This window comes from Rhinolophus sinicus, linkage group LG06 (assembly GCF_036562045.2).
Source record: "Rhinolophus sinicus isolate RSC01 linkage group LG06, ASM3656204v1, whole genome shotgun sequence".
NCBI classification, from domain to species: Eukaryota; Metazoa; Chordata; class Mammalia; order Chiroptera; family Rhinolophidae; genus Rhinolophus; species Rhinolophus sinicus.
In genome coordinates, this window is record NC_133756.1 from 19,073,706 (window position 1) to 19,097,762 (window position 24,057).

At 34.8% G+C, this 24,057-nt stretch overlaps 1 protein-coding gene across 4 annotated transcripts in view; it reads right to left on the minus strand.

Moving 5' to 3' along the window:
* SPATA6 (spermatogenesis associated 6) overlaps positions 1–24,057 on the minus strand; it is a 99,406-nt gene that overhangs the window by 42,545 nt on the left and 32,804 nt on the right. For all 4 annotated transcript variants that reach the window (XM_019710877.2, XM_019710875.2, XM_019710876.2 and 1 more), the window contains exons 6-9: positions 20,817–20,897; positions 15,960–16,253; positions 11,393–11,480; positions 3,346–3,386 (exon numbers count right to left, since the gene is read on the minus strand). In XM_019710877.2, the coding sequence (XP_019566436.1) occupies positions 3,346–3,386; positions 11,393–11,480; positions 15,960–16,253; positions 20,817–20,897 (504 nt within the window). The remainder of the gene's footprint in view (positions 1–3,345; positions 3,387–11,392; positions 11,481–15,959; positions 16,254–20,816; positions 20,898–24,057) is intronic.

The window sequence follows — 24,057 nt, forward strand, 5'->3', positions numbered from 1 at the left end:
ACAGCAGTCCAAGGTTACTAAGCTCTCATTTTAAAAAACCGATATTTTATACTACCCTCTTCTATATCCTTAAGTGAAATGTATTGAAAAATGTAAATTACATACACACATACTTTTAAATAAATGTATTGTCTTAACTGTAGTATAAAGAGAAATTAAAGGAACATGACTTAAATTATGTATGTCACTACATTAATGCCCAAATGTGACTACTCCAGAAAACATAATGGAGTCAATGTAAGAGGATCATAAACCATTCCATACAAGAAAACCAGGAGAATAAACAAGCAGCCATGACTTCATCATGGTGTTATAGTACACCACATATTTTTAACCAAGGTATAATCTTTATACTATACTTGTATTCCTTTAATAAACAGTGTATCTCAAAACAATGTAAAAATATTGTGTTTATGTAGTTGGACTGGTTCTAATAATTATTAACATATTTTTCACCGCCATACTGTTCAGTGAGTTAGATAGCTGCAAGTCCTGAGGGACATGAGAATTCCTCATTGTTTGGAACTGTCCCCCTCTTTGTAGAATATCTAGCTTCCCTACTCATTAAATATCAAGAGCACTTCTCCTCAATAATTATAATAAAAAATGTCTAAAATGCCACCTTGAGGATGGTACAACCTCCACTGAAAACAAATGTATTAAATGAATGCCTACTGTACACAAAGCAAATGTGGGGGAGAGAAGTGATTCGTGGCACAGTAATGACAGAACAAAAAAAGAAATGAGACTGAAAGAGTGTATTTATGAGACAACAGCTGATTATAATGTATCTAGGATGAAGAAAGTTGAGTTTGGCCAAAAGAACAGGTATAACTGAACAATGAGAAATATTAAAAAGGGAAGCAGAGATATAATAGATATGGAGAAGCAGGAAAAATAGAAAGTAAAGATGTTAAAAAGCCATGATCACTTTAGCCAGACCAGTAGCTTCTCTTTTTCCCAGGACACTGTACTTACTTCAAACTCCAAATCTTTTTCATGTTGCTTTCCTTCTAAAGATACTCTACTCTCTCTTCTCTTGCCTATGCAAAATATTTCTCAAATTCAGGCAAAGCCTCATTTTTCTAGAAATTTTTTTGCAAGCACTCACAGCTTCATGAATCTTTTCCTCGTAGAAATCCTATAGTGTTCCACCAACTGAATATTAACCGGCTCCTATGAGCCTATAAAAAAATAATCCTTTCTTCTTTCCATAGAAAAGTTAGTTGTGTCCAATGCTGTATATGTATTTCTATGAACATCCACCCCTTGAATGCAAAAACAATCCTGTGAGCTCACTTAACCATCCACTACCTTAACAAGGGTAGTATGAATTACCAACTTCTGCTCTAAACCTATAAAAGTGAAGAATCTGGAGGTGAGAGTGGGGGTGGAATTAAAGAAGGGTGGAAGTGCAGTTCTGTCAAAGAACTCATTTGGAAAAGAGGATTCTAAATACATACACCTGTTTTTAAAAGGACTAGCTAACGTAGAGCCGGATTATAGTTACCTTAGTACAAAGATTAGTATCATATTAACTTTATCCCTTTCTCTCCATTTTATATTTTTACATATTTGGTTTACTTGTTTTCTCTTCATAATCCACTCACACTATACACATATATTAAGAACACACTATAGAGCAGACAATATGCTAGGTACCAGCAATTATCAACAAGTAAGATCAGTAAGGTCCTTACCATTCTAGAATGTTCAGATTAGTAAGACAGGTGGATTTTAAACAAACAAACAAAAAAAAATATATATATATATATACATATAATTTTAAATTGTGAAGCATGACTTAGGAAATGTGCAAAGACAAGCTTGGCCCTTAGGTAGGACAACTAAGGAGGCTTTCCTGGGCCCCATGCAAGACACTGAACATTATGCTTTTTTATGTGTGTGTGTGTGTGTGTGTGTGTGCGCGCGCGCGCTCACATATATATATTATACACATCAATGGGCACATATATGTACATGTGTGTTTGAGTAAATCCTACATAATAGGATGGGCCTGCACCAGTTGAATTATGCCTGGCCCACACTCCTCTTGGGGCAGCCTTAAACAAACCCATACAAACACTATACAAGGGGCAGTTCTAATAATGTAAGTGCTATATTCATAGTCTATACTAGTGGTTCTCAATTGCCAATCCTTGGATAAATGGCAAGAGAGCTGCATAAGAATGACCTCGAAACTTGTTAAAAATGAAATATTTCCAGTCTCCATTCTCAACGATTTCAATTTAGTAGGCCTGAAATGAATTTTTGTAGAGTTCCACCTGGATGATTCTGACACTCGGGCTGATCTGAGCCCTCAGTCATACAGTGCCCTGACTCATTACTTAACTGTTCTATTATTTCTTTTATCGCACTCAAAGCATGGCAAAGTTCTATGCTATGTGGTGCTAGCAAGCATGAAATTCATTGTTTTCAAGTAATAAGCAAAGCTATAAGAAAAGCTATGTTTCTTGTTTTGCTTTGTTTTCCCAAATATAATAACACTTATTATCAAGAAGCTTCCATTTAGGGATGAAAAGACAAACTCTGAGGCAGTACTTCTCAAACTACAGGACATGAACTACTAGTGATATAGCAGATAATTAATATGGTACCCCAAATGATTTGAGATGGTACACAAGAATATTTTACATGGCACATGGACATACATTAAATAATACGGCATCACAAAGGAAAAAACGTATTTTCTTTTCAATTATTTTTCAATCAGAAATCTTCAGTTAGCTATTTATGCCTCCTATACCTCTATCATTGGTCATCTCATTTTAAGAAATAGAGAGCATGCCTCAGAGTCTTTGGAAAAATAACAATTATCTAGCCAGAATTTAGTAACATTGTTTTGTTTTCACTTTATTTTTTAAGACTATCCTCCATTCAAAGCATGTAATATTGATTTTTCATTTATAGCAATGAAATAAAAAGAAAGCGAATTTAAAGAAAATAGGATCAATCGTATGTAGTCATTGCAAAAATTATGAGGATGTTCTGTGAATGACTGAAGTTTAGAAATAGCACTCTGTGAGGTATTACTAAAACTAACAACCAATTTCTCTGTCTATCTCTCTAACAGAGACACGCACATATACATACAAAAACATATTCAATAAGTAATTAAACCAAATGAATGATCAAAAGCCACAAAACAGTTGTAGGAAGACATGCAATGAAAAGTCTATTCTACCAGTTGACAGTGTAGCCAAAATAATGACATTCATGATATGACAATTATTGTTTGTGCATTTTCTCGACCATGATAATCTCTGACTTATGCTTCTATCTGAAAGCAAGGACAATTATCATTCTGAAATTTACACTACATACCTTATAATCCTTGGGTCGGTAGCAGCCAAGATGAGAATGATCTGAAAAAGGATATACAAAAGAAACTATAAATATTTCATATCAAAAAGAAAATTTTGTTTCATCCTAGATTTTTTGCTATCACTCTGCTTCTATGATTATAATTCATATAGCAATATTCAGAAACATCTTAAAATCCTTCAACACACAACCAAGATGATAAGCAACAAGTTAAAATGTGTGTCAGTTCTTTAGTAATTGATTTCACAAATACTAATTTCTTTACAGTAGGAAATAATCTGAATATAAACCAAAAAAATTTTTAGTTGATAAATCAATTTATCTCCACGAATGGTTATGAGATTGATATGGATGAAACAGATAATTTTTAGTTGATAAACGGGTTTATGATGAAATGTAATTTGAATATATAGATTGACAGATATTGTCAAACTACATGTGTTCTTATTCTTGGAGTCTGTGTTAGAACCAAGTCTGTATAATGAAAACAAGGCCAGCTTTCGAGGGTGGTAGCATACTTTATTTAGTGCACAGACCTTGTTGACAAGTAGATCTACGTTACAGTCCAGCCCCCAGCACTTCCTGTATCACCTTGGGCATATTACTTTATCTTTCTAAGTCTCAGATTCCTCATCTGTCTGATGTGCCTCTTTATAATGTGTCTTAAAGATTATAGTAGGTATTACACATACGGCAATAAAATAAAGGTTGACTATTATTACCCCATCACCAATGATTACTATCAAATTCTAAGTCAAACAAGCCTAGGTTCAATTTCTAATTCCACCATTTATCAAATGCATTACTTATATTTGGTCAAGTTATACAATTAATCTGCTTCATTCCTCATTTTAAGAATCTGAAGACAATGCTTACTTTACCTCAGGGAGTCATGGTGATAATTAACTTATGCAGCTTATGAAAGTCCCTGGTACAGTATCTGTTACAAAGTGGATTAGAAAACTATTCCAAATCTCTCCCTGAGATAATGACCACTGCTTTGTAGATGAAAATTGGGGGTTTTATTCATTACTTAAAGGATTCAACTTTCAAGAACCAACTTTTAAGTATTATAACCTCTGTTATATTGACAGTCAAGCAAATTAGAGCCATAATTCGCAATTCTATTTCCTTACTCATGCATTCTGGTCAAAAGCATTCTACCATTTTATATTTTACCTTCCAAACAGCTTTGTCCAGAAAAAAATGTATCTATATGGATAGACACCTAGGATTGTCGCTATTCAGTTAGTTAGCTTTTTTTATGGTATAAGATGTTCAATTCAAGTGTCATGAAACATTACAGAGAAAAGTGGATACATTAACGTCTTTTACACAAGGAAAATTTCGCCATTTAATTCAGTAATATTCAACTTACTTCAAGTGCTTTTCAAAATTAAAAATGAAAGTAAATCATAGCCCAACTCTGCTTCTGTAAAGTCTAATGTATATCATGGCCACAAGTAGCAGAAGAAACAAAAAAACGATAAGGACATACTGAGCTTAGCTCTCCAAATATGCTAACTTTGAAAATTAAGGTATATAGAATGTAAATAAACACTGCTTTTTTTATATTGTAAAAAAATTAAGGTAATAATTTCTGGACATGGTACGTATTCCTTCTGACAGCTAATGTAATACTAAAAGTATCAATACATTAAAACACTGGTATGTCTTCTGCTTCCCACAAAACATTTTATAAACTTTCCCTGATTCAAGCAGATTTATAATTTTCTTTCATTTTTTACAAATCAAGCTGTTACTCTGATCTGAGGTTTCCCAATGTTCACATTTAATCATCCTTACCAATATTACTAACTATATTCTAAATGCACGAGACAAAGGGAATAAGAATCACGGCCCATGGTCGTGAGGTACTTATAATTTACTTTGACTATGTTACACAAGGGTGAATAATAGCAGCATAAAGGAACAGGCTAAGTCAGAATGGTACAGGCAATTAGTGCTATTAAAAAGTCGTATCAGAGGTCAATCTCTCAAGGTTGAAGGCAATCAGAAAAAACTTCCTGAACGAGGAGAATGTTGAGTTGGGCCTTAATGAATGGGTCACATTTGAGAAAAGCATGAAGAAAGAGCTAATTCAGATCGTGTGTGTGTGTGATCTTGACAAACTTACTTTACTTCTTTAAATCTCAGGTTTCTTCATCTGTAAAATGGGGATAAATAATAGTATCTAAAATTCTTGAGGTTACTATGAGTAATTAACCAATGAAATATAAGTCCTTAGATAGCAGCTAGCAGAAAACACACATTCAATAAATGTTAGCTCCTATTTGATTCTCTAGCAAACTCATGAAATAGGTGTTATGGACTGAATGTTTGTGTCATCCCAAAATTCGTATGTTGAAGCCCTAATCCCCAAAGTGATGATATTTGGAGATTTGGATGGTAATTAGGGTTAGGTGAAGTCATGAGGATTGGCCCTCAGAGATATCAGAGAGCTTGCACTCATGCACATGCTCTCCTGCTGTTGTTTTCAATCTCTTTCTCCATGTACACACAAATAGGTCATGTAAGCATACAGTTAGATGGTAGCGGCCTACAAGCCAAGAGAAGGGATCTTAAAATGAAACCTACCTTGTCAGCACCTTGATCTTGGATTTCCCAGCATCCAGAAATGTGACAAAATAAATGTCTGTTGTTTAAGCCCCTGGTCTATGGTTTTTTGCTATGGTAGCCTAAGCAGACTAATGCAGTAAGTAAGACTGATTATTATTTCTACTCTACATTTCAGGAGACTGACTTCCTGTATAGCTAACAAGTAATGGAACTGAGGTCTTTAATTATTAGTTCAGTGCTACTTCTACTAATATAAGCACAATAGATTTCCTTATTATACAACACAAGCACACAGAATAAAGTGACTTTAGTCTCAAAAATGACATCAGATTATGGATTTGTTAACCAAATGGACGTGATATATAATCAAATTAATCAAGTATCAAGTAGAGACTAACAGTACACACTAAAAAAAAAGTGGCCATCAGTCACCAAAACATTTCCTTAGCAACCATCTAATATAGGATCCACTTTGCATTAAAGTCACCATTCCCATTGAGAGGAGCCTGATAACCTGGAGCCTCTGCATCCTTCAGTCCTCCATCGCTGACCCTCACCAACAGGTTCAGAGCTGTCTGACTCAGTCCTAAAGGACCAATCCCAACTTCAAGCGGGACTTAAAGACCTTTAATCTAAAACTCAGCATCTCAGTATCAACTTTCATTCTAGCAAAGTCATTCTTGAGCCCTATTCTGAGCTAATGATTACCACTATGTGTTTCCTCTGAGTTAATCCCTATCTTGGCAACCTCCACTGTACCCCACTATATCATCTTCCTTTCTCATAACTTCAAGGAGTGAAACGCCATTCCAGTAGTTAGCGCTACTACTGTTGTAAAAGGTACCTAATGCTGAATGTATACACCTATTTGAACCTTCAACGAGAGGCCCCTGGAGTTCTTTGTCAGCACTTACCCCAGTGCCCACGTTAACATTCTAAGGTTGGCCTCTGCTGTCCTGGGAATCTCCATGGAGCATATGGCCAATGCATTTGCCATATGTCAGTCCCTACAACTGGAAGCAAAGTTAAGATGTCTAGCTTTATAAAATAAAACTAGGGTTAATCTCTCTCAGGAGAGCCAACCTTCTAAAAAGGAAAGACACTTCAATGAAGTGTTTTATATTTCTTTCTCACTTGTGATGTAGTCACTTGAAACTGTTTATTCTGACCTTTAATATATTTTTCTTTCTTATTTCTATGGCTGTCAAAGTCTCAGTAGCAAAAGTCTCAGACTTTCCTCCCTCATTTTGTTTTCTTGTCTGAAGTTTAGGAAAGAGCAAGTTTCCCACCAGTGACTGGAAGAGTAACGATCATCAAAAAAGATATACAAATGACTAACAAGCATATGAAAAAATGTTCAGTGCCATTAGTTAAATGCAAATTAAAATCACAAAGAGATAGGACTGTGTACCCACAGGGATGGTTATAATAATAATAAAAACGCAACAACAAGTGTTGTCAAGGATGTGGAGAAACTGAAAACCTCATACACTGCTGGTGGGAATGTAAAATGGTCTAACCACATGGGAAAACACTTGGCTATTACTTAAGAAATTAAACATAAATTTACCATATGAAGCAGAATTTCATTCCTAGGTATCTTTCCAAGAGAAATGAAAATATATGTTTATTCAAAGACTTCAGCGTAAATGTTTAGAGTAGCATTTATTCATAATTAGCCCCAAGGTGGAAAAACAATCCAGGGGCTGAGGAAGGAATGCAGATTTACTGCAAATGGGTATAAGGAGACTCTTCTGGATGATGCAAATGTTCTAAGAATGAATTGTAGTTGTTATACAACTATGCAAATGTATTACAAACCATTTAATTGTACACTTAACACAGGTGACTTTTACGGTAGATAAATTATACCTTAATAAAGCTGTTAAAAATGTTTGCTAAAGAATAGAGAAATAAAGAAAGTAAAAAAGGAGTTCCTAAACATGGCACTGTTTAGCTGCCTATTGCTCTAAGATGAGGAGACACACATTTCAATAAAAGCTGAAACAAATGAGACATTTTGCTAATAAGTATATACATGATGATTACATGTTATTTTATTCAGAAAACATTAAAATATTACCATTTATTGCTATCTACTCAAGATATGGCATATTAAGATTTGAATATTATTTCAAATTTATTTTACTTTACAAATAACAACCATCAAACAAAGGGATTAGGGAAAGCTCATAAAAGATTACAATCTTATGTAGAAATGAAACTCATAAAAGAATCTTCAAAGAGAAGTTTCCTCCAAGGGGGAGGCAGAATCTAACATCTTTCCTAAATTCTCAGCAAATAAAAGAGGCCAGAATGATGCCCTTGATTTCCTCTTCAAAATACGTAAGTGACTGGATAAAGCTTCCAAACATTCTTGAGGTGTAAGACATATTAAGTTTCTTCAACAGGACTAAACAAATTACAATTAGAATTATATGCCATGGCAATTCCAGGTAGAGCAAATGTGCTTGAAAAATTTATCTAAAAAACAAAAAACAAACAAAAAAAAACTACATACTTGAATGAAAATAGAGAAAGTAGTAGGACAGTGCTAGAAAACAAAGGAACTTGTGGTTAGAAGACCTGGATTCTAGACTGACCGTGGTTATTTTGCAGCTCTCTAACATTAATCAACCTTTCTAACCCTCTGTCATTTTTCTTGATCAAATATAGTTAAATTCATCTTCACGTGATTATTCTGAAGACTAAAACAATCAATGGTGATGGAAATGGTATCCTATAAAAACTTAAGATATATATTAGGCAAGATAATTTGGCAAGAAAATGCTCAAGAAGAATTTCCGTTAAAGTAAGATAGTCATAGGTGAAAATTCACTTTTAAGAGACTCTATCATAAGAAATTCCCATATGCACTTAAATAGTTGAGGAGAACCGAAAATCACAAGTGCTCAACTGCCTGCCAGGAAAACAAAAACATTTAGTCAAAAGAACAGGGGCATTAAAATTAAAGAAATGATAAAGGAAAATCTTTATAGGAGAAATGCAAGTAATAAATGTACAAAGAATAATGGAATTTAAAACAATTCACTATTTGGCAAACATCACAATATAAATTGTTTCAGGCAAGAATCCTTAATGTACGCTAACAGGGTCCAAGCTGAGGAGTAGCAGGACATTACATGGTCACAAGGCATGTGCTCATAATCACAAAGGGAAGAAACAGCACCTTTCTGATGGAGAAACCTAGCAAGCACCATCTTATTAATCAAGTGAACAAATTAACATCACCAGTAACAAAGCAACATCATGCACCTCCAGACATGAGGTACTAAGAATAACACATCACGTCTGTTGTATTCTGGGGAAAAATGAATAAGCTAATATAACCATGAGGAAAAATCAAACAATCCCCAATTGAGGGACATACTACAAAATAACTGGCTTGTACTCTTCAAAATTATCAATGTCAAATACAAAGAAAGACGAAGGAACTAAACCATGTTCAAGAAAACTAAAGAGACGTGGCAACTGAAGGCTATGCATGATGTGGGGTTTCTTTTGCTATAAAGATATTATTGGGACAAGTGGCAAAATCTGATTTAGGTTTATAGGTTAGTTACTATTCCTATATTGTTGTTAATTTCCCACTTTTGATAATTGCATCACATAAGATAGTATCTATATTAGTCTCCTCAGGCTGCCATAACAAAATACCATAGACTGGGTGGCTTAAAACAACAGACAGTTATTTCTGCTAGTCCTGGAGGCTGGAAGTCCAATATCCAGGTGCCAACACAGTTAGTTTCTGGTAAAAGCTCTTGTTCTGATTTGAAGATGGCTGCCTTCTAGTTGTGTCTACACATGGCAGGGAGGGAAAGCAAGATCTCTGGTGTCTCTTCTTATAAGGACACTAACCCTATCACGAGGGCCCCACCCTCATAACCTCATTTAAACCTAACTACCTCCCAAAGGCCCCACTCCAAATACCGTTACACTGGGGTTAGAGCTTTGACAGAGGAATTTTGGAGGGACACAGTTCATTCCATAGTGGTGTCCTTGTCCAAAAAAGCTTATACACAGGTCCTCATACAGAGATGTAGGCAGGGAAGGGAAAGAGATAAAAGGAGAAAAAAGCAAATATTTGTGGTATTTGAGAATACTTTGTACTTTTTCAACTTTTCTGTTAAGTCTGAAATTTGGCAAATGTATAACTGTCAAGAGAAATCAGATGCTTAAGTGCATTCCAAAAACATCTCCCAAATAAACATCTATATTGAAGTTATTTGTGATTTTCTTATTCTTGAAGCTTATTTTTGATGCCCATAAATTTCTTCCAAGAGGGGAAACAGTACAACATCTGTTCCTAATTTCATATAAATTGACATTCTAGGTAGAAAAGACTTATTGATTACCACATCTATCTCCCTGTTAGTGCTAGAAAAGCAAAATAAATGAGCACAAACACTGCATGTTCTCAGAGAAGAATATTTCATTTCCTCGTTTTTAAAAAAAGAAATTATACACTACAGTGTAGAAACAGAAATAGACAGAGCTCACTAGATGTCATGATTATATATTTTTTCAATCTATCTCATTTTTCTTCCTCTATGCCTGTCTCAGTGTGTACTAAATTAACTCAAAGGCTGCCGGTGAATGCTTGCTGAACTGGCTAGCCAACGTCTAAAGATATTAACACTCAAATATCCCTAATTATACACTACTGTTTAATCTTCATAAAAATCAACTTCATGTTGAACTTAAGAAAATACTTACCTAACCATTAGGACCAGGGCTAAAGATAAAAGAAATATTCTTATTAACTAAACCTAAAGGATCTTTAGGTTATCTTTTCAGAAATATAAATGATAACCATATTTATTTATTTGTCTATTTATTTATTTATAAGTCCTGTGTGCTAGGGCAGTTTACATGGTAACATTTACCAAACTATCTTCATTCTTTAATATATGAACTGATTATCAAAGTAGTTAAGGATATGTCCAAGAATGTCTACTTTATAAATAAGTGGCAGAACAAGTATTCAAATGTATGTGTAAATGTATGTCCAAAATATAACCTTGAACTCTTTTTACTATGCTATTTCCCAAAGCCTGTTCCACAAACCTAAGTAGTAATATGTGTTAAGGTGAGAAAAGGCTTCCACAGTCAAATAAATTTAGACAGCATTGAGCAAAACAAAATCGAGTTTTGTTTTTTTACTAGAAATTATCAGTCTTTATTTAATATGCTAATACATGTTTTGAATCTCAAAAAAGGAAATAGTTTATAGCAGCACAGAAATTTATTATTTTTAGAGAGTATCTATATGGGTGTCCCACAAGTTATCAAAAGGGGTGTGGTATAACTATAATGCGGTATTACTATACCACATTATCCAGTAATACAGCAAAGATTCTGTTTTCGTTCATCGATGCCAAGTCAATTGATGCTTGAGTGTAGCAAAGGCAGCTAAAGCAATGAAGAGAGAGAACTTGTAGCTTACCATTGTGTATCCTGGACCACCCATCTCTTTCACAGTCTCTGCCAGAAGATCCAAATAAAGTATCAGCCCTGGGACTTGGGGGATCGACCTAGAAGGAGAAGGATCTCAATTAAAAAAAAAAAAAAAAAAAAGAGCTTAAATCTTCTTTCAGTCTCATGGCTAAAAATCAACTAAAGTACACGGACCACATATCATCAGGTTAACGTGAGAATGACTATATGGTTCTGGCATGTTTCAAAGTCAGAGAGTTTAGTTGCATATTTGCTGTCTGTTTTTAAACAAAATGAAAATTAAATTCCAGAGATTTAAAATTATATATATATATATTATGCCTACTTTAAAATGAACAGATTTACAGTTGAAATATCCATCACTCCATTGCCTAATTTCCTTTCCATTACAAAGTTTAAAAAGGGGAATCTACTTTGCCACATTTAAAAAACAAGTTTAGTCATTTGTTACTTATCTCTTTAGCATATAGATTTTGAATTTGAACAGTGTCTTTGTGGGGCTGTGTTCAGAGCCCAGCATGCCCAGCAGCTTACAGATAATAAGTCAACCACATTTTCTAACCAAAATTTAAAAAGTCAGAGTGATATAAATCTGTATAAAAAAGACAACTCTGTTCATCAAAATTTAAAACTTTTTGCATAAAAGAACAATGCCAGGGGAATGAAAAGACAACTCACAGGAGAAAATATTTGCAAATCATTATCTGATACACAAGCATTAATGTGCAGAAAAATAAAGAAACTTCTACAACTTAATTTAAGAAACTCAATTAAAAGTGGGCAAAGGACTTAAACAGATATTTCTCCAAAGGATATACAAATGACCAAAAAGCACATAGAAAAATGTTCAACATCACTAATCATTGGGGAAATGTAAATCAAAAGCACAGTGAGATAATACTTCCCACCCATTAGGATCACTATTATAAAAAAAAAAAGCAACAACAGAAAATACTAAGTGTTAACAAGGATGTGAGAAATTGAAACCGTTTTGTACTGTTTGTGGGTGGTATGTAAAATAGCGTGACCACTACGGAAAAGAGTATAGCAGTTCTTCAAAAAACTCAAAATAGGATTGTCATATGATCCAGTAATTCCAATTATGGGTATATACCCAAAAGTGAAAGTGAAGAATTAAACAGATATTTTTACACCATGTTCACAGCGGTATTGTTCACAATAGCCAAAAGGTGGAAGCAACCCAAGTGTCCGTCAATAGATGGATAAATAAAATGTGGCATATACATGTAAAAGAATATTATCCTGCTGTAAAAAGGAAATTCTGACACACACTATAACATGAATGAGCCTTGATGACATTATGCTAAGTGAAATAAGCCAGTCACAAATGGATAAATACTGTATATTCCAATTATATAAGAAACCTAAAGTAGTGAAATTCATAGAGACAGAAAATAGAATGGTAGTTGCCAGGGGCTGAAGGGGAATGGGAATTGTTTAATGGGTACAGAGTTTCAGTTTAGCAAGATTAAAAATGTTCTGGAGACAGGCAGTGGTAATGATTACTCAACAGTATGAATGTACTTATTGCTGTACACTTAAATATCATTAAAATAGTTAAGTTTTATATTGTGTATATTTTACTACAATTTTTAAAAATTAAAAAAAATAGTTAAAAGACAAGCTACAGAATGAGGAAAAAAAATTTACAAATAATACCTGATAAGGTTGTAGAATCCTAAATATATAAAGAAAACTTCCAACTGAACAACAAAAAGACAAACAAACCACTTGAAAATGGGCAAAGAACTTGAACAGACATTTCTCCAACGAAAATACACAAATGGCTCTCAAGTACATGAAAAGATCATTAGTCATTAGGGAAATGTAAATCAAAACCATAATGAGATACCACTCCACATTCCCCTAGGACAGCTATAACAAAAAGAAAACAAAATAGAAAATACATGTTACTGAGAATGTGGCTAACTGGAACCCTCATACATCGCTGGTGGGAATGTAAATGTGGCAACCCCTGTGGAAAACAGTTTGACAATTCCTCAACAATTAAATATAGAATTATCTTATGGCCCAGAAATCCCACTTCTAGGCATTATAGCAATTAGGAATTGAAGCAGGTATTCAAACAAAAGCTTACGTACAAATGTTCACAGAAGCACTATTCATATAACCAAAAAATGAAAACAACCCAAATGCCAATCAACAGATGAGGGCTAAATAAAATGTGGTGTATCCATGTAATGGATTATTATTCATACATAAAAAGAATCAAGTACTGATACATGCTACAACATTAATGAAAACTTGAAAACACTGTGCTAAATGAAAAGAGCCAGACACAAAAGGCCAAATATTATATGCTTCCACTTATATGAAATGTCAGTAGGAAAACCCATAGAGATAGAAAGCAGATTAGTGGTTGCCATGGGCGGGAGAAAGGGAGGAACGGGAAATGAATGCTTAATGAGTATAAGGTTTCCATTTAGGGTAATGAAGTAGTTCTGGAACTAGACAGTTGTGACAGTTGAACAACAATATGAATGTACTTAATGCCACTAAATTATACACTTTAAAATGATTAAACTGGTAACTTTTATATTAGGTATATTTTACCACAATAGAGAAAACGATCCTATTTTGCATAAATGAAATCCTATTCTTCATACATGAAAAAGAAAAAATGCTGTTTAGCTCTTCTAGAATGGTTGTGCCGGTTTGTTTGGGAGCATGTTAGTGCTTTCTTGAAACTGCTCCATATTCTTTAAGGGTATTTTCATACAATGTGTGTAAAACTAGAATGTCTTTCCTAAAAGTGTTAACTTTTTGCATATGCATGTACCAAATTAAAATTTTGTTTGGTTATCAGTTTGTTAAGTACTTTTAAAATCATGAATGTTTTTCTGGGGAAAAAAGACATGTCTATGTTTACAAATACAATTGGAAAAATCCAATTTCCTATATAATAAGGAAAGCAATTTTCTAACTAAAGGCTTAGAAGTATGCATTTCTGTCTATTCATTAGAAAGCTGAGAGGGAAATAATTTAAATAAAAATGTCAAAGTTTATACCAAGCTGTATTAGAATTATTCTATTTTGAACACTAATGTGAAAAAAATAATATAGTAAACATTATAAGAGCAGTTATTTCCCTAGACAATTTTTATGTGGCTAACCCCCAAAAATCCCTGGTTATCTTTGTACAAAGGCATCTTAATTAAAATGCTACTATTCCTTCAGATTAGAATTTAGTATGTCCTTTCTCTTCAATTTAATTTAAAATTGAGGGCACATATAAAATTAAAGGCATTCTGAAACTGCCATCAAATAAGCAAGTAAACATTATTTGGATACTGTTTATACAAACAACCACACACAAAAAAAATGTGACCAGAATTTATAAATAAATTCTACAGAAATAAGACAAACATAATCACAGTAACCTCAATAAAACATTAACATTTAAAAGTACCTATTATAGTATACATTTTCTTTTTACAATAAAAAATCATATTCCTTTAAGTTAAAAAATAAAGGATTCATAGTCAAAATATAAAGATGGAATGAAATGTTGTTTAAGGCATATCTAAATTTTAAAGAAGTTATCACAAAGAAAATCTGAACCTAACGGTGATGTATATTCAAAAAGCGATTAGACCATCAAAGGAGTATATTTGCATGTTTACATTTATATTTGCATTTTAGAATTTGGGACAAATGAATTAGAGGCATTAAAATCAGAAATAATTTTATAGATATCCAAAAAGTTGTTTTGCTTCTCTAGGTACTTCAATCTAAAAAATTATTATTATTATTATTATTATATATATTTATCAGCATTTGTAAGCTTTTGTTAAAGAAATACTTTTAAGGTAAAAATTTTCATAAATTTTTTTCAAGAAACTATGAAGAGTCTGAGAAGGTCCTCTATGAAATATTCTGATTATAGACATTTCAAATTAACGGAAGTCTGCTTGACCATCACATGGACAACTTAAACCACAACAAAACCAGGTTTCTGTACAGAAAGAGTAGAACTAGGCAACTCTCAAGTTAACTCTCTTCATTTTCAAAGGCCTTCCTATCTCCATCAAATAATGATTTGCTTCAAAGATCCATTATGTGAAGTTTACCCAAGCGACATAATTTCAAAAGAATCTTACTTTCCAATATAATTTTTAAAAAGGCTGGGGGAAGCGGGTCTTCCTTTTCATAAAGAAAACTTGGTCCTCTTTTAAAGCCCTACTCTGCCATTTTAGTACTAATGTCAGTAACACTAAGTTCAATTTGTAGCGTTATTAATATTGCACTGTCCACTGCATAAGAAGAAAGGAAATGGGTACTGAGAGGATTTAACATGGCGGGCATAACGGAACTTGATCTCTGTCAGGTTTAAAGACTGACAAAGGAATGTTCTTTTATTCTAAGTTAATGTTCCATTTTAGATTGCTGGGCTAACAGTTCAGGAAAGAAAATTATTAATATAAGCTAGAAATTGAAAGAAGTTTTAGAATAATATTTTCGTGGAAGAACAGATTAGATCAGTTTCAAATGGAAATCTTTAAGGGAACACATACATGTCTAATCACAAACGGAGGTCTGTCTGTTTCTCTTTTGAATTCATAGGGTCCCAGGTTTAAATGGGCCAGCCGCCGCCTGGTGTCTTCAGATAGCTCACACATGCGTCTTTTTGTGTAGGGAGATGGAGAGTGTGATTTTGAAGAAATCGTAGGCTGTTCGTAGCTTTTTGCATTTATGCAATATTTACTTCTCTCAGGTGACTTGGACTTTTTCTTCTGTGATCTTGATGTTCTGCTTTGCAGTTTGCTGTGTGATTTTTCAACTGGAGCAGTATGGTAAATATATTTATCCTAAACATAAAAAAATAATTCAGTTGGGTAGAATACAGACAGACAGACAGACTGAGACAGGCATACACTTTAAAAAAGTAATTTAAGGCACAAATAATTTATCAAAGCCAACTAGATCAGTCTTTCCCTTCTGTACAGATCCTGGGGGAAGTCAAATCCATATTCTCCCAGATAACTCTGCGTCCAGCAGTTAGTAAAGTATACTGCATCAGACTTCCTTCTTAAGTCTAACAAGCACTTTATGAAAATGAAAGCCCAGTATTTCATTTGAAAAATCTAAGAAACAAAGTCAGAAAAATTATTTTTCAATATGCTAAAAAATTAATGCAGACATTGATTTATCATTTATAATTAAGTATCCAAATAACTGGGTATATAATTTAAGAGGGCTGTGTTACAAATGTCTAATTAGTTGATTATGAAATACTTATGGAGAAAACTATTAAGTTTCATTCATGCTGCTATGACTATATGTACTACATATGTACACGTATAATGTGAAAATTTGAAGAACAGGTTGATACATATTTTCATGAAATACATTACTTGGATTATACAGGTGATTAGGATTTTAAGATCTCTTCCAAAGTATAACTTTACAATTCAAGGACAGCTAATCCTATCATCTTAATTCTGGTTCCATGTTGTTATAGAAGTAAAAATGTATTAAGACAGATTATAAACTTAATGACTAGTACTCTATCTTCTAAAACAACTGGTTAGCAGTCTAAAATTTAAAAAAATATGATATTTCTAAAATTTTTTTTGCATTTTAAGGATATTTTATGTAATCTCTGTCTTTTAAATGCATTAAAAGTTGGATTACAAGTAAATAAGGCTTCTTCTCATGATCTATAATTATGAGCTTTTCAATAATAGAGAAAATGGACAGTTGAGAACCTTCAAATGTTTTCCTAACTTTAATCGCTTAAAAAAAATAAAATCACTAATCCTCCCTCCTCGCTACTTTCTCAATCCCCCTCCCTATTTTTTAAATGCTTCTATCCTAAGAAAATAAAACACAAATGTGAAAGAGAAGGGAAAAGAGTCAAATATTCTTTAAAAGTAGGTAAACAGGATAGAAAATATACTTTCCTAATTGGAAAAGTAAGTCCAGGAGTTTGTACAAACAGCAGCATCAGAGTATTTCAATCATCTTTCTTTCTTCTATAGCTCTTGAAATGCTCCTGGACCTTCTCCCACCTCATTCAATGACTTCAACAAGTAATTCAGAATTTTCCCTTGGCCCATTTAATCCACCTCTATGACATCACACTGGCTCAGGGAAGCAGGAATGTTAGCGCAAGAAAAGGCCTTTGAGGTTTAATAAAATGAATCTCTCCAAGACCTTGGACTTAGACTTTCTATTTCTCACTTTAATTATCTTCTTCTACTTTATCTTAGTTTTCATCATTTTGCGGATCCACTGCATCCCAATGTCTGAAAATCCCTTGCTGACCAACACTTCTTTTCCTCAACCTACTTCCTTTATTCTCATTGAATCTGTGACTTGCCTTCATCACCTCCTCAGTGTCTAGACCTTTATCCTCCAGTCATCATAAATGTTTAGTATATCCTACCTCCAGACCCAGATGAACCATAATCATCCATTTCATCAATGCTGTCAAGTTCCTACTTACTCACCTCTGATTATACCAAACCTAAAATAAGTAACCTCGTTGTCTTTCTTTATGATTTGAATGCTGAACACTACTAGAGGAAGTCATAAACTGTGGTGTATCTACTACAGATACCTGCTGTCTAACTCTACTCAATTGTTAATTAATGCATCCTATTAACGCCCAATACGTAGTGGTTGTTTTATACTGTTGACATAATGGCTCCCTCCTTTGGTCAACAGGACAATAGCACACTTGACAGAAGGAGAGACTTCAAGTGTTTGTAGTCTTTTACTCCTGAAAACCTTCCTGCCACTAGTGATTGAGTGAAACTGACCTAAATTGTCTACAAGATGATGAGAGTTTTGTGGCCAACACCTCAGCTGAAATCAAGCCAATTACCAGAAATGTAAAATGCCTCCTGGACCAAAAAAGGCAGCCAAATGCCAGACATGTGAATGAAGCCATGCTACATCATTCAGCCCTAGCCTGCCCAGTACAGACTAAAAGAATCTCCCAGCCAAACCACAGAACTGAGAAACATTTTGTTTTAAGCCACTTAAGTTAGTGTGGCTTTTTACACAGGAAACGCTACCTGATATATCAGGTTAACAAACATATACAGAGGGTGCCAAAAAAATGTAGACACATTTTAAGAAAAGAAAACTGTATTAAAATTTTAATACTCAATATATACTAATAACAAAAGATGAATACAAGTCACATTTGACTTCTGCAGTTACAAGAGGTGCTCAAAGTGGTTACCATCAGCGTCCAGACACTTCTGATTACGATGAACTGCTGCTTAAGCAACATTGACCAAAGTGTCCACTTGTATATATTTTTTGGCACCCCGTATATAAAGCTACAATTGATATTTAACTAATAATAAATTCTACTTTGCAGTAGGTAAAAAGAGTAAATAGAAAACTAGTTGTATTGAAAATCACAGTAATATGCTTAATTTTTTTAGTCCATTCAACTGATGACAAAACATCCAATTTGAAAACAATGTGCCAAAACAAATAAGGATCTATATAAGTATTTGTAAACCTCAATAATTTCATCATTCTACCAAATCCTCTCTTAAAAAATGGTTTGTCTTATTCTTATATTTGACTCTGAAAATGCTGCTATATGACCATTAAAATTTTACTTGCAGCTAATATTCACTTGAAAAAAAAAGTAGATTGATGATATTCTCAAATAAGGTCAAATGAGATTAAAATTCTGACTGTTCACATTAACATTCAGAATTTTAATGTAGAAGTGTATACTGTTGTGCCTACCAGACAATGCTTTTTATTTTATATTTCAACTATTCTAATCTCCCCCAATTATCTTCATTAAAAGATAGTAACCTAGTAACAGTCAAGAAATTCATTAATTATATGTTATGTGCCAGGCACATTGCATATATTCTCCATTTTAATCTTTAAACCATCCTTATGAGAAACTTGAACCAAAATCTGTCTGATTCTAAAGCATACTTTCTTAAACACTGACACTAAGCCCTATTCTCTTATATCTGTGTTCAATAAAGAACAAACGACGAATATTGAAATAGCAAGTTAAAAAAAAATGTGATGAAAGAGTCTTCCCAAAAGTTTACAGTTTAAAATCTTAGTTCCTATGTTAGTTTCAATGAAACTACTAACGGGGTGACAGTTTTACATTTAGAAAGGACTCTTCCACCAAGCTGTACACTTATAATGTATATACATTTCTGTGTATATGCGTATGCTATACTTCAGCCAAAAAATGAGTTTTCGACCCACCCACTAGAAAGGCATACCCCAGTATGGAGAGAAACATTTTGTCTGAATCCAGGTTAGACATTTCTAACAAATTACAACTTCTAACCAGCAGGCGCAGTGCAGTGTACATCTCAAAAACAAGTCAGTAACATAGCTGTGCATTTGGAAAGCACAGGTTGTTACATCTCTAATACTGTGTTCCAGCTTGCATTTAAACAAGATGAAGAACTACAGTCAAACTCTGATGTACTAAATATCCTGCTAAACAAAATATGATATCCCCTTGATAATTTTATAACTATATTTTACCTTTCTTAGCATGAGTCACAGTTATCATCAACAGCAAATTTACTCTAACACTGATAAGGTGGTAATTTAACAGTCCACTCTTCCCATCGCAGGTCCAGTCCCGCCCTGTTGGGGCCCTCTGGGCTTTATATCTATTACTGGCTCTGCATCACAGGCTGCTCATTGTTACCTGGTCATAATGCAACCACAGATGAGTGATGCCTAGATATTAGTAGATAACCTGTGGACAAGGCAGCAGGACAATCCTAGTGATTCAGTAAGAAAGACCAGAATGGAATGCTAGGGCCAGATATCTCAATTTACTAAAGGCAGTTTTCACAAGTATAGAAGGTACTTAGGCTGGAGTGTCCAGGCTTCCCTTGATCTGATGGTACCAGTATGGCCACCAAACTGAGCAACAGTCCCTTAAGGAATTAGAGACACTCAAAGAAAGCATATTCATTAAACGCCAATATTCCGGCCTGAGCACCTCTGGTCATATTTGCCAAAAAGGTATCCTTTGAACTTTCTGCAGTAACCTGTAACTTCTGTAAGATTTATAGAAGCCTCCAATCTAGTTCTCGTGGTACTTCTTGATCTCAATTTCTTTCTGACAGCCTGATATCTTTGCATTTTAAAAAAAGGCCCATAAAGTAAAGAAATAAAATAAAAAAATAAAAATAACAACATCATGGTATCATCTATCATGTGTACCAAACTCACATTTATTAATATGTAACCAAGCTGCTAAAACCTGTAATAATTACTTTACCTAAACAAGATTGACAAAAAAAGTGGAAGTAGCCACAGCCAAAATAAAAAAAAAAATAATAATGCTTGCCAAGTGCATAAACATGAACAAATAAATTAAGCGATTATATACTTTAAACGACATTAACCTGAGCGCGGCACTTCCTTGAACTTATCAGACATTCAGTAATCACTGAGGTTGTAGAAAATTCCATCTTTGGAGCAATTCCCTGAGGGGAGAAAAAGAGGGTATTATTAGACATTTCAATTTAAAAAAGGATAATTATTAGTGATGAAAATATGACCTAAACTAATAAACACTTGTCAAGGTTCAGCTGCTTCATTTGCCGGTCTGCACATCTTATTAAAGATAAAGACAACATAATAATGCTAAATGTTAGCTAGAGACAGTTTCACTGCTGATGATTCACTTATGACTTGATTATATTACTTTTAGGGAATAATACAGTTTTTTCATTTTCAAGTATTTTCCTGTTAAATTCTTTTAAGATTTTTTAACTATGATACAATATGAAAGTCATAAATATATGAAAACACTTAATGAATTTCACCTTAAGACATATCTAACTACATAATCAAGAAATACTTTGGGTAGTCTCATGTTTAAAAAAAAAACAAAAAACCACAGCTCCTGGGTATACAGTTGTTGAAAACAGAAGAGAGGTAAGTCTCTATCAATTCCTCCAACATCTTTTCCCCTCAATGTAGCTTACATTCAGATCTATGAATGAATCTGGCTTCTATTTCTTATAACATTTCAATCATCAGCTTGAACACAATTTTGAGACAAGTGAAGACAAATGGTGAAATTCAAAGGGACAGACACAAAGCATCTGAGAAAATACTGGAAGCACACGAGTTTGGCGCTGACTAGAACATTAAAGGATATTGTCTGTGTGCAGCATGGCTTCACTCTAACATAACTGGAGGTCAGGCATTGACCAAAGTGCCCACATGTGTCCTCTCTAAACCCAGCCTTTGACCTACTAAGTTTAAAGTTTCAAACATCACACGGTACAGAAAAGCAAATACAATTTGCCCAAGAATTAACTGAACGACTGTTTTTCTGCAAACATATCTAGTATTAATGATGTCCACTATGCCTCTTTGTTAGTTTTCTGTTGCTGATCACGTTATTATGTAGCAATTGAAAACATCAGTAAACACCTACTATCTCACATAGCTTCTGTGGGGCAGGAATCTGGCAGAAGCTGAACTGAGTGGTTCTGGCTCAAAATCTCTCATGAGATTGCAGGTAAAATGTCATTTGGGCTACAGTCATCTGAAAGCTTTACTGGCGCTGGAGATTTTGCTTCTTGAAAAGGCTCATTCACACACACACTGCTTTGGCTGAAGGCGTCGGTTCTTTTCTAGCTTTTAGCAAGAGGACTCAACTCATCACATAAGCTTCTCCACAGGCTGCTGGAGTGTTCTCCTGACATGGCAGCTGGTTCTCCCAAAGAGAGTGATCCAAGAGCAAAGCAAGGAGGAAGCCACAGTGCTTTTTACGACGTGGTCTAACACTGACATTTCTGTCACATTCTATTCATTAGTCACTAAGTACAGCCCTAGGAGTTAGGTCACCTTTTCAGTAGAATCAAAAAAAAATTGTGGACATGTTTTAAAACCACCACAGTTCACCCTATGATCACAAACTACTTATATTTCTCTCATGTGTAAACTAAACTCAGGCACTACCAAAAGAGAGCGAGAGAATGCAGTGCGACAGAGAGAGAGAGAGAGAGAGAGAGAGAGAGAGAGAGAGAGAGAGAGAGAGAGAAGGCGAAGGAGGAGGAAGAGAATTCTCATTCTTTTAAAACTTCAGCTTGAAGTCCAAGATGGTGGCATCCAAATCAAATCCTTGTTCCAATTCCTCAGGTGTAGTTCTTGAAGTAAAGCTCCTAGAGTACACTTTCTCACAATCAGAAGACCTTTGAGCTAAAGAGATAAGTTATCTGCCCCACACATTCCCAATGTACACATGGGCAACAGGCATGCAGGAATCACTAGTGCACAGTAATTCTAAAACACAACCAGTAAAATGATAGAGGTTCCTTTATTAGAAGTTTAGTCTTATTTCTGCTCAGAAGTAACTAACTATCCATGGTTCTTGGCTCTACTCTCTGGGCATTTGTTTCATTCCTTTGTAATGAGAGGTAGACCATGTTTGGAGCTGCACGTGGGTCCTGTAAATAGAATTTTGTGGGCCAAAGCCTTTTCATTTTGTAAGGCCTCTCTCCCTTTCAGACCAAGCTGGTATTTCTGCCAATATAATGCTCTTAAAGTTATTTTTGGTTCTCATGTGACTCTTATTAGAGTTCACACCTTTAGACAAAAGTCGCATTGTTCTCTACGATGGGCTTCTCCTGCGATTGCTGAAGGAGAATGCCCTGACCCATCTTCAAAAAAACCCTATGTTTGGGCCGGCCCGGTGGCTCAGGCGGTTGGAGCTCCATGCTCCTAGCTCCGAGGGCTGCCGGTTCGATTCCCACATGGGACAGTGGGCTCTCTCTCTCAACCACAAGGTTGCCAGTTCAACTCCTCGGTCCTGCAAGGGATGGTTGGCTCCGCCCCCTGCAACTGGGATTGGGCACAGCACCTTAAGCTGAGCTGCCTCCCAGATGGCTCAGTTGGTTGGGGAACGGGCTCTCAACCACAAGGTTGCCAGTTCAATTCCTCGAGTCCCGCGGGGGATGGTGGGCAGTGCCCCCTGCAACTAAAATTGAACATGGCACCTTGAGCTGAGCTGCCACTGAGCTCCCGGATGGCTCAGTTGGTTGGAATGTGTCCTATCAACCACACAGTTGCTGGTACAACTCCCGCAAGGGATGGTGGGCTGTGCCCCCTGCACCTAGAAAACGGCAACTGGACCTGGAGCTGAGCTGCGCCCTCCACGGCTAAGACTGAAAGGACAACAACTTGAAGCTGAACTAAGATTGAAAGGACAACAACTTGACTTGAAAGAAAAGTCCTGGAAGTGCACACTGTTCCCCAATAAAGTCCTGTTCCCCTTACCCAATAAAATCGTTAAAAAAAAAAAAATGTTGCCAGAAAATGCCAATCTTTAAAAAAAACCCTACGTTTGATTACATTGTTTCTGGGGCAACATCTTGGATCTTTCTGAGATATTAATAAAGGACTTTACAGTCATACCCTTAGTTTCACCATAGATCACAATTTCCTGAAAGTGCTCAGGAATGCTGTTTGCTCAGAAGTCATTCCTTAATTTTAGCATTATTTGCTATGAGAAAGGCTGAGAATCTTCAGAAACAGTAAGTTCCAGCTCCTTTTGGTTTAACAGCCTTTCCTTTTGTTTCTCTCTCTCCTCTTATATTTGGCCACAAGCAGCATGAAGAAACCACTCTTTCT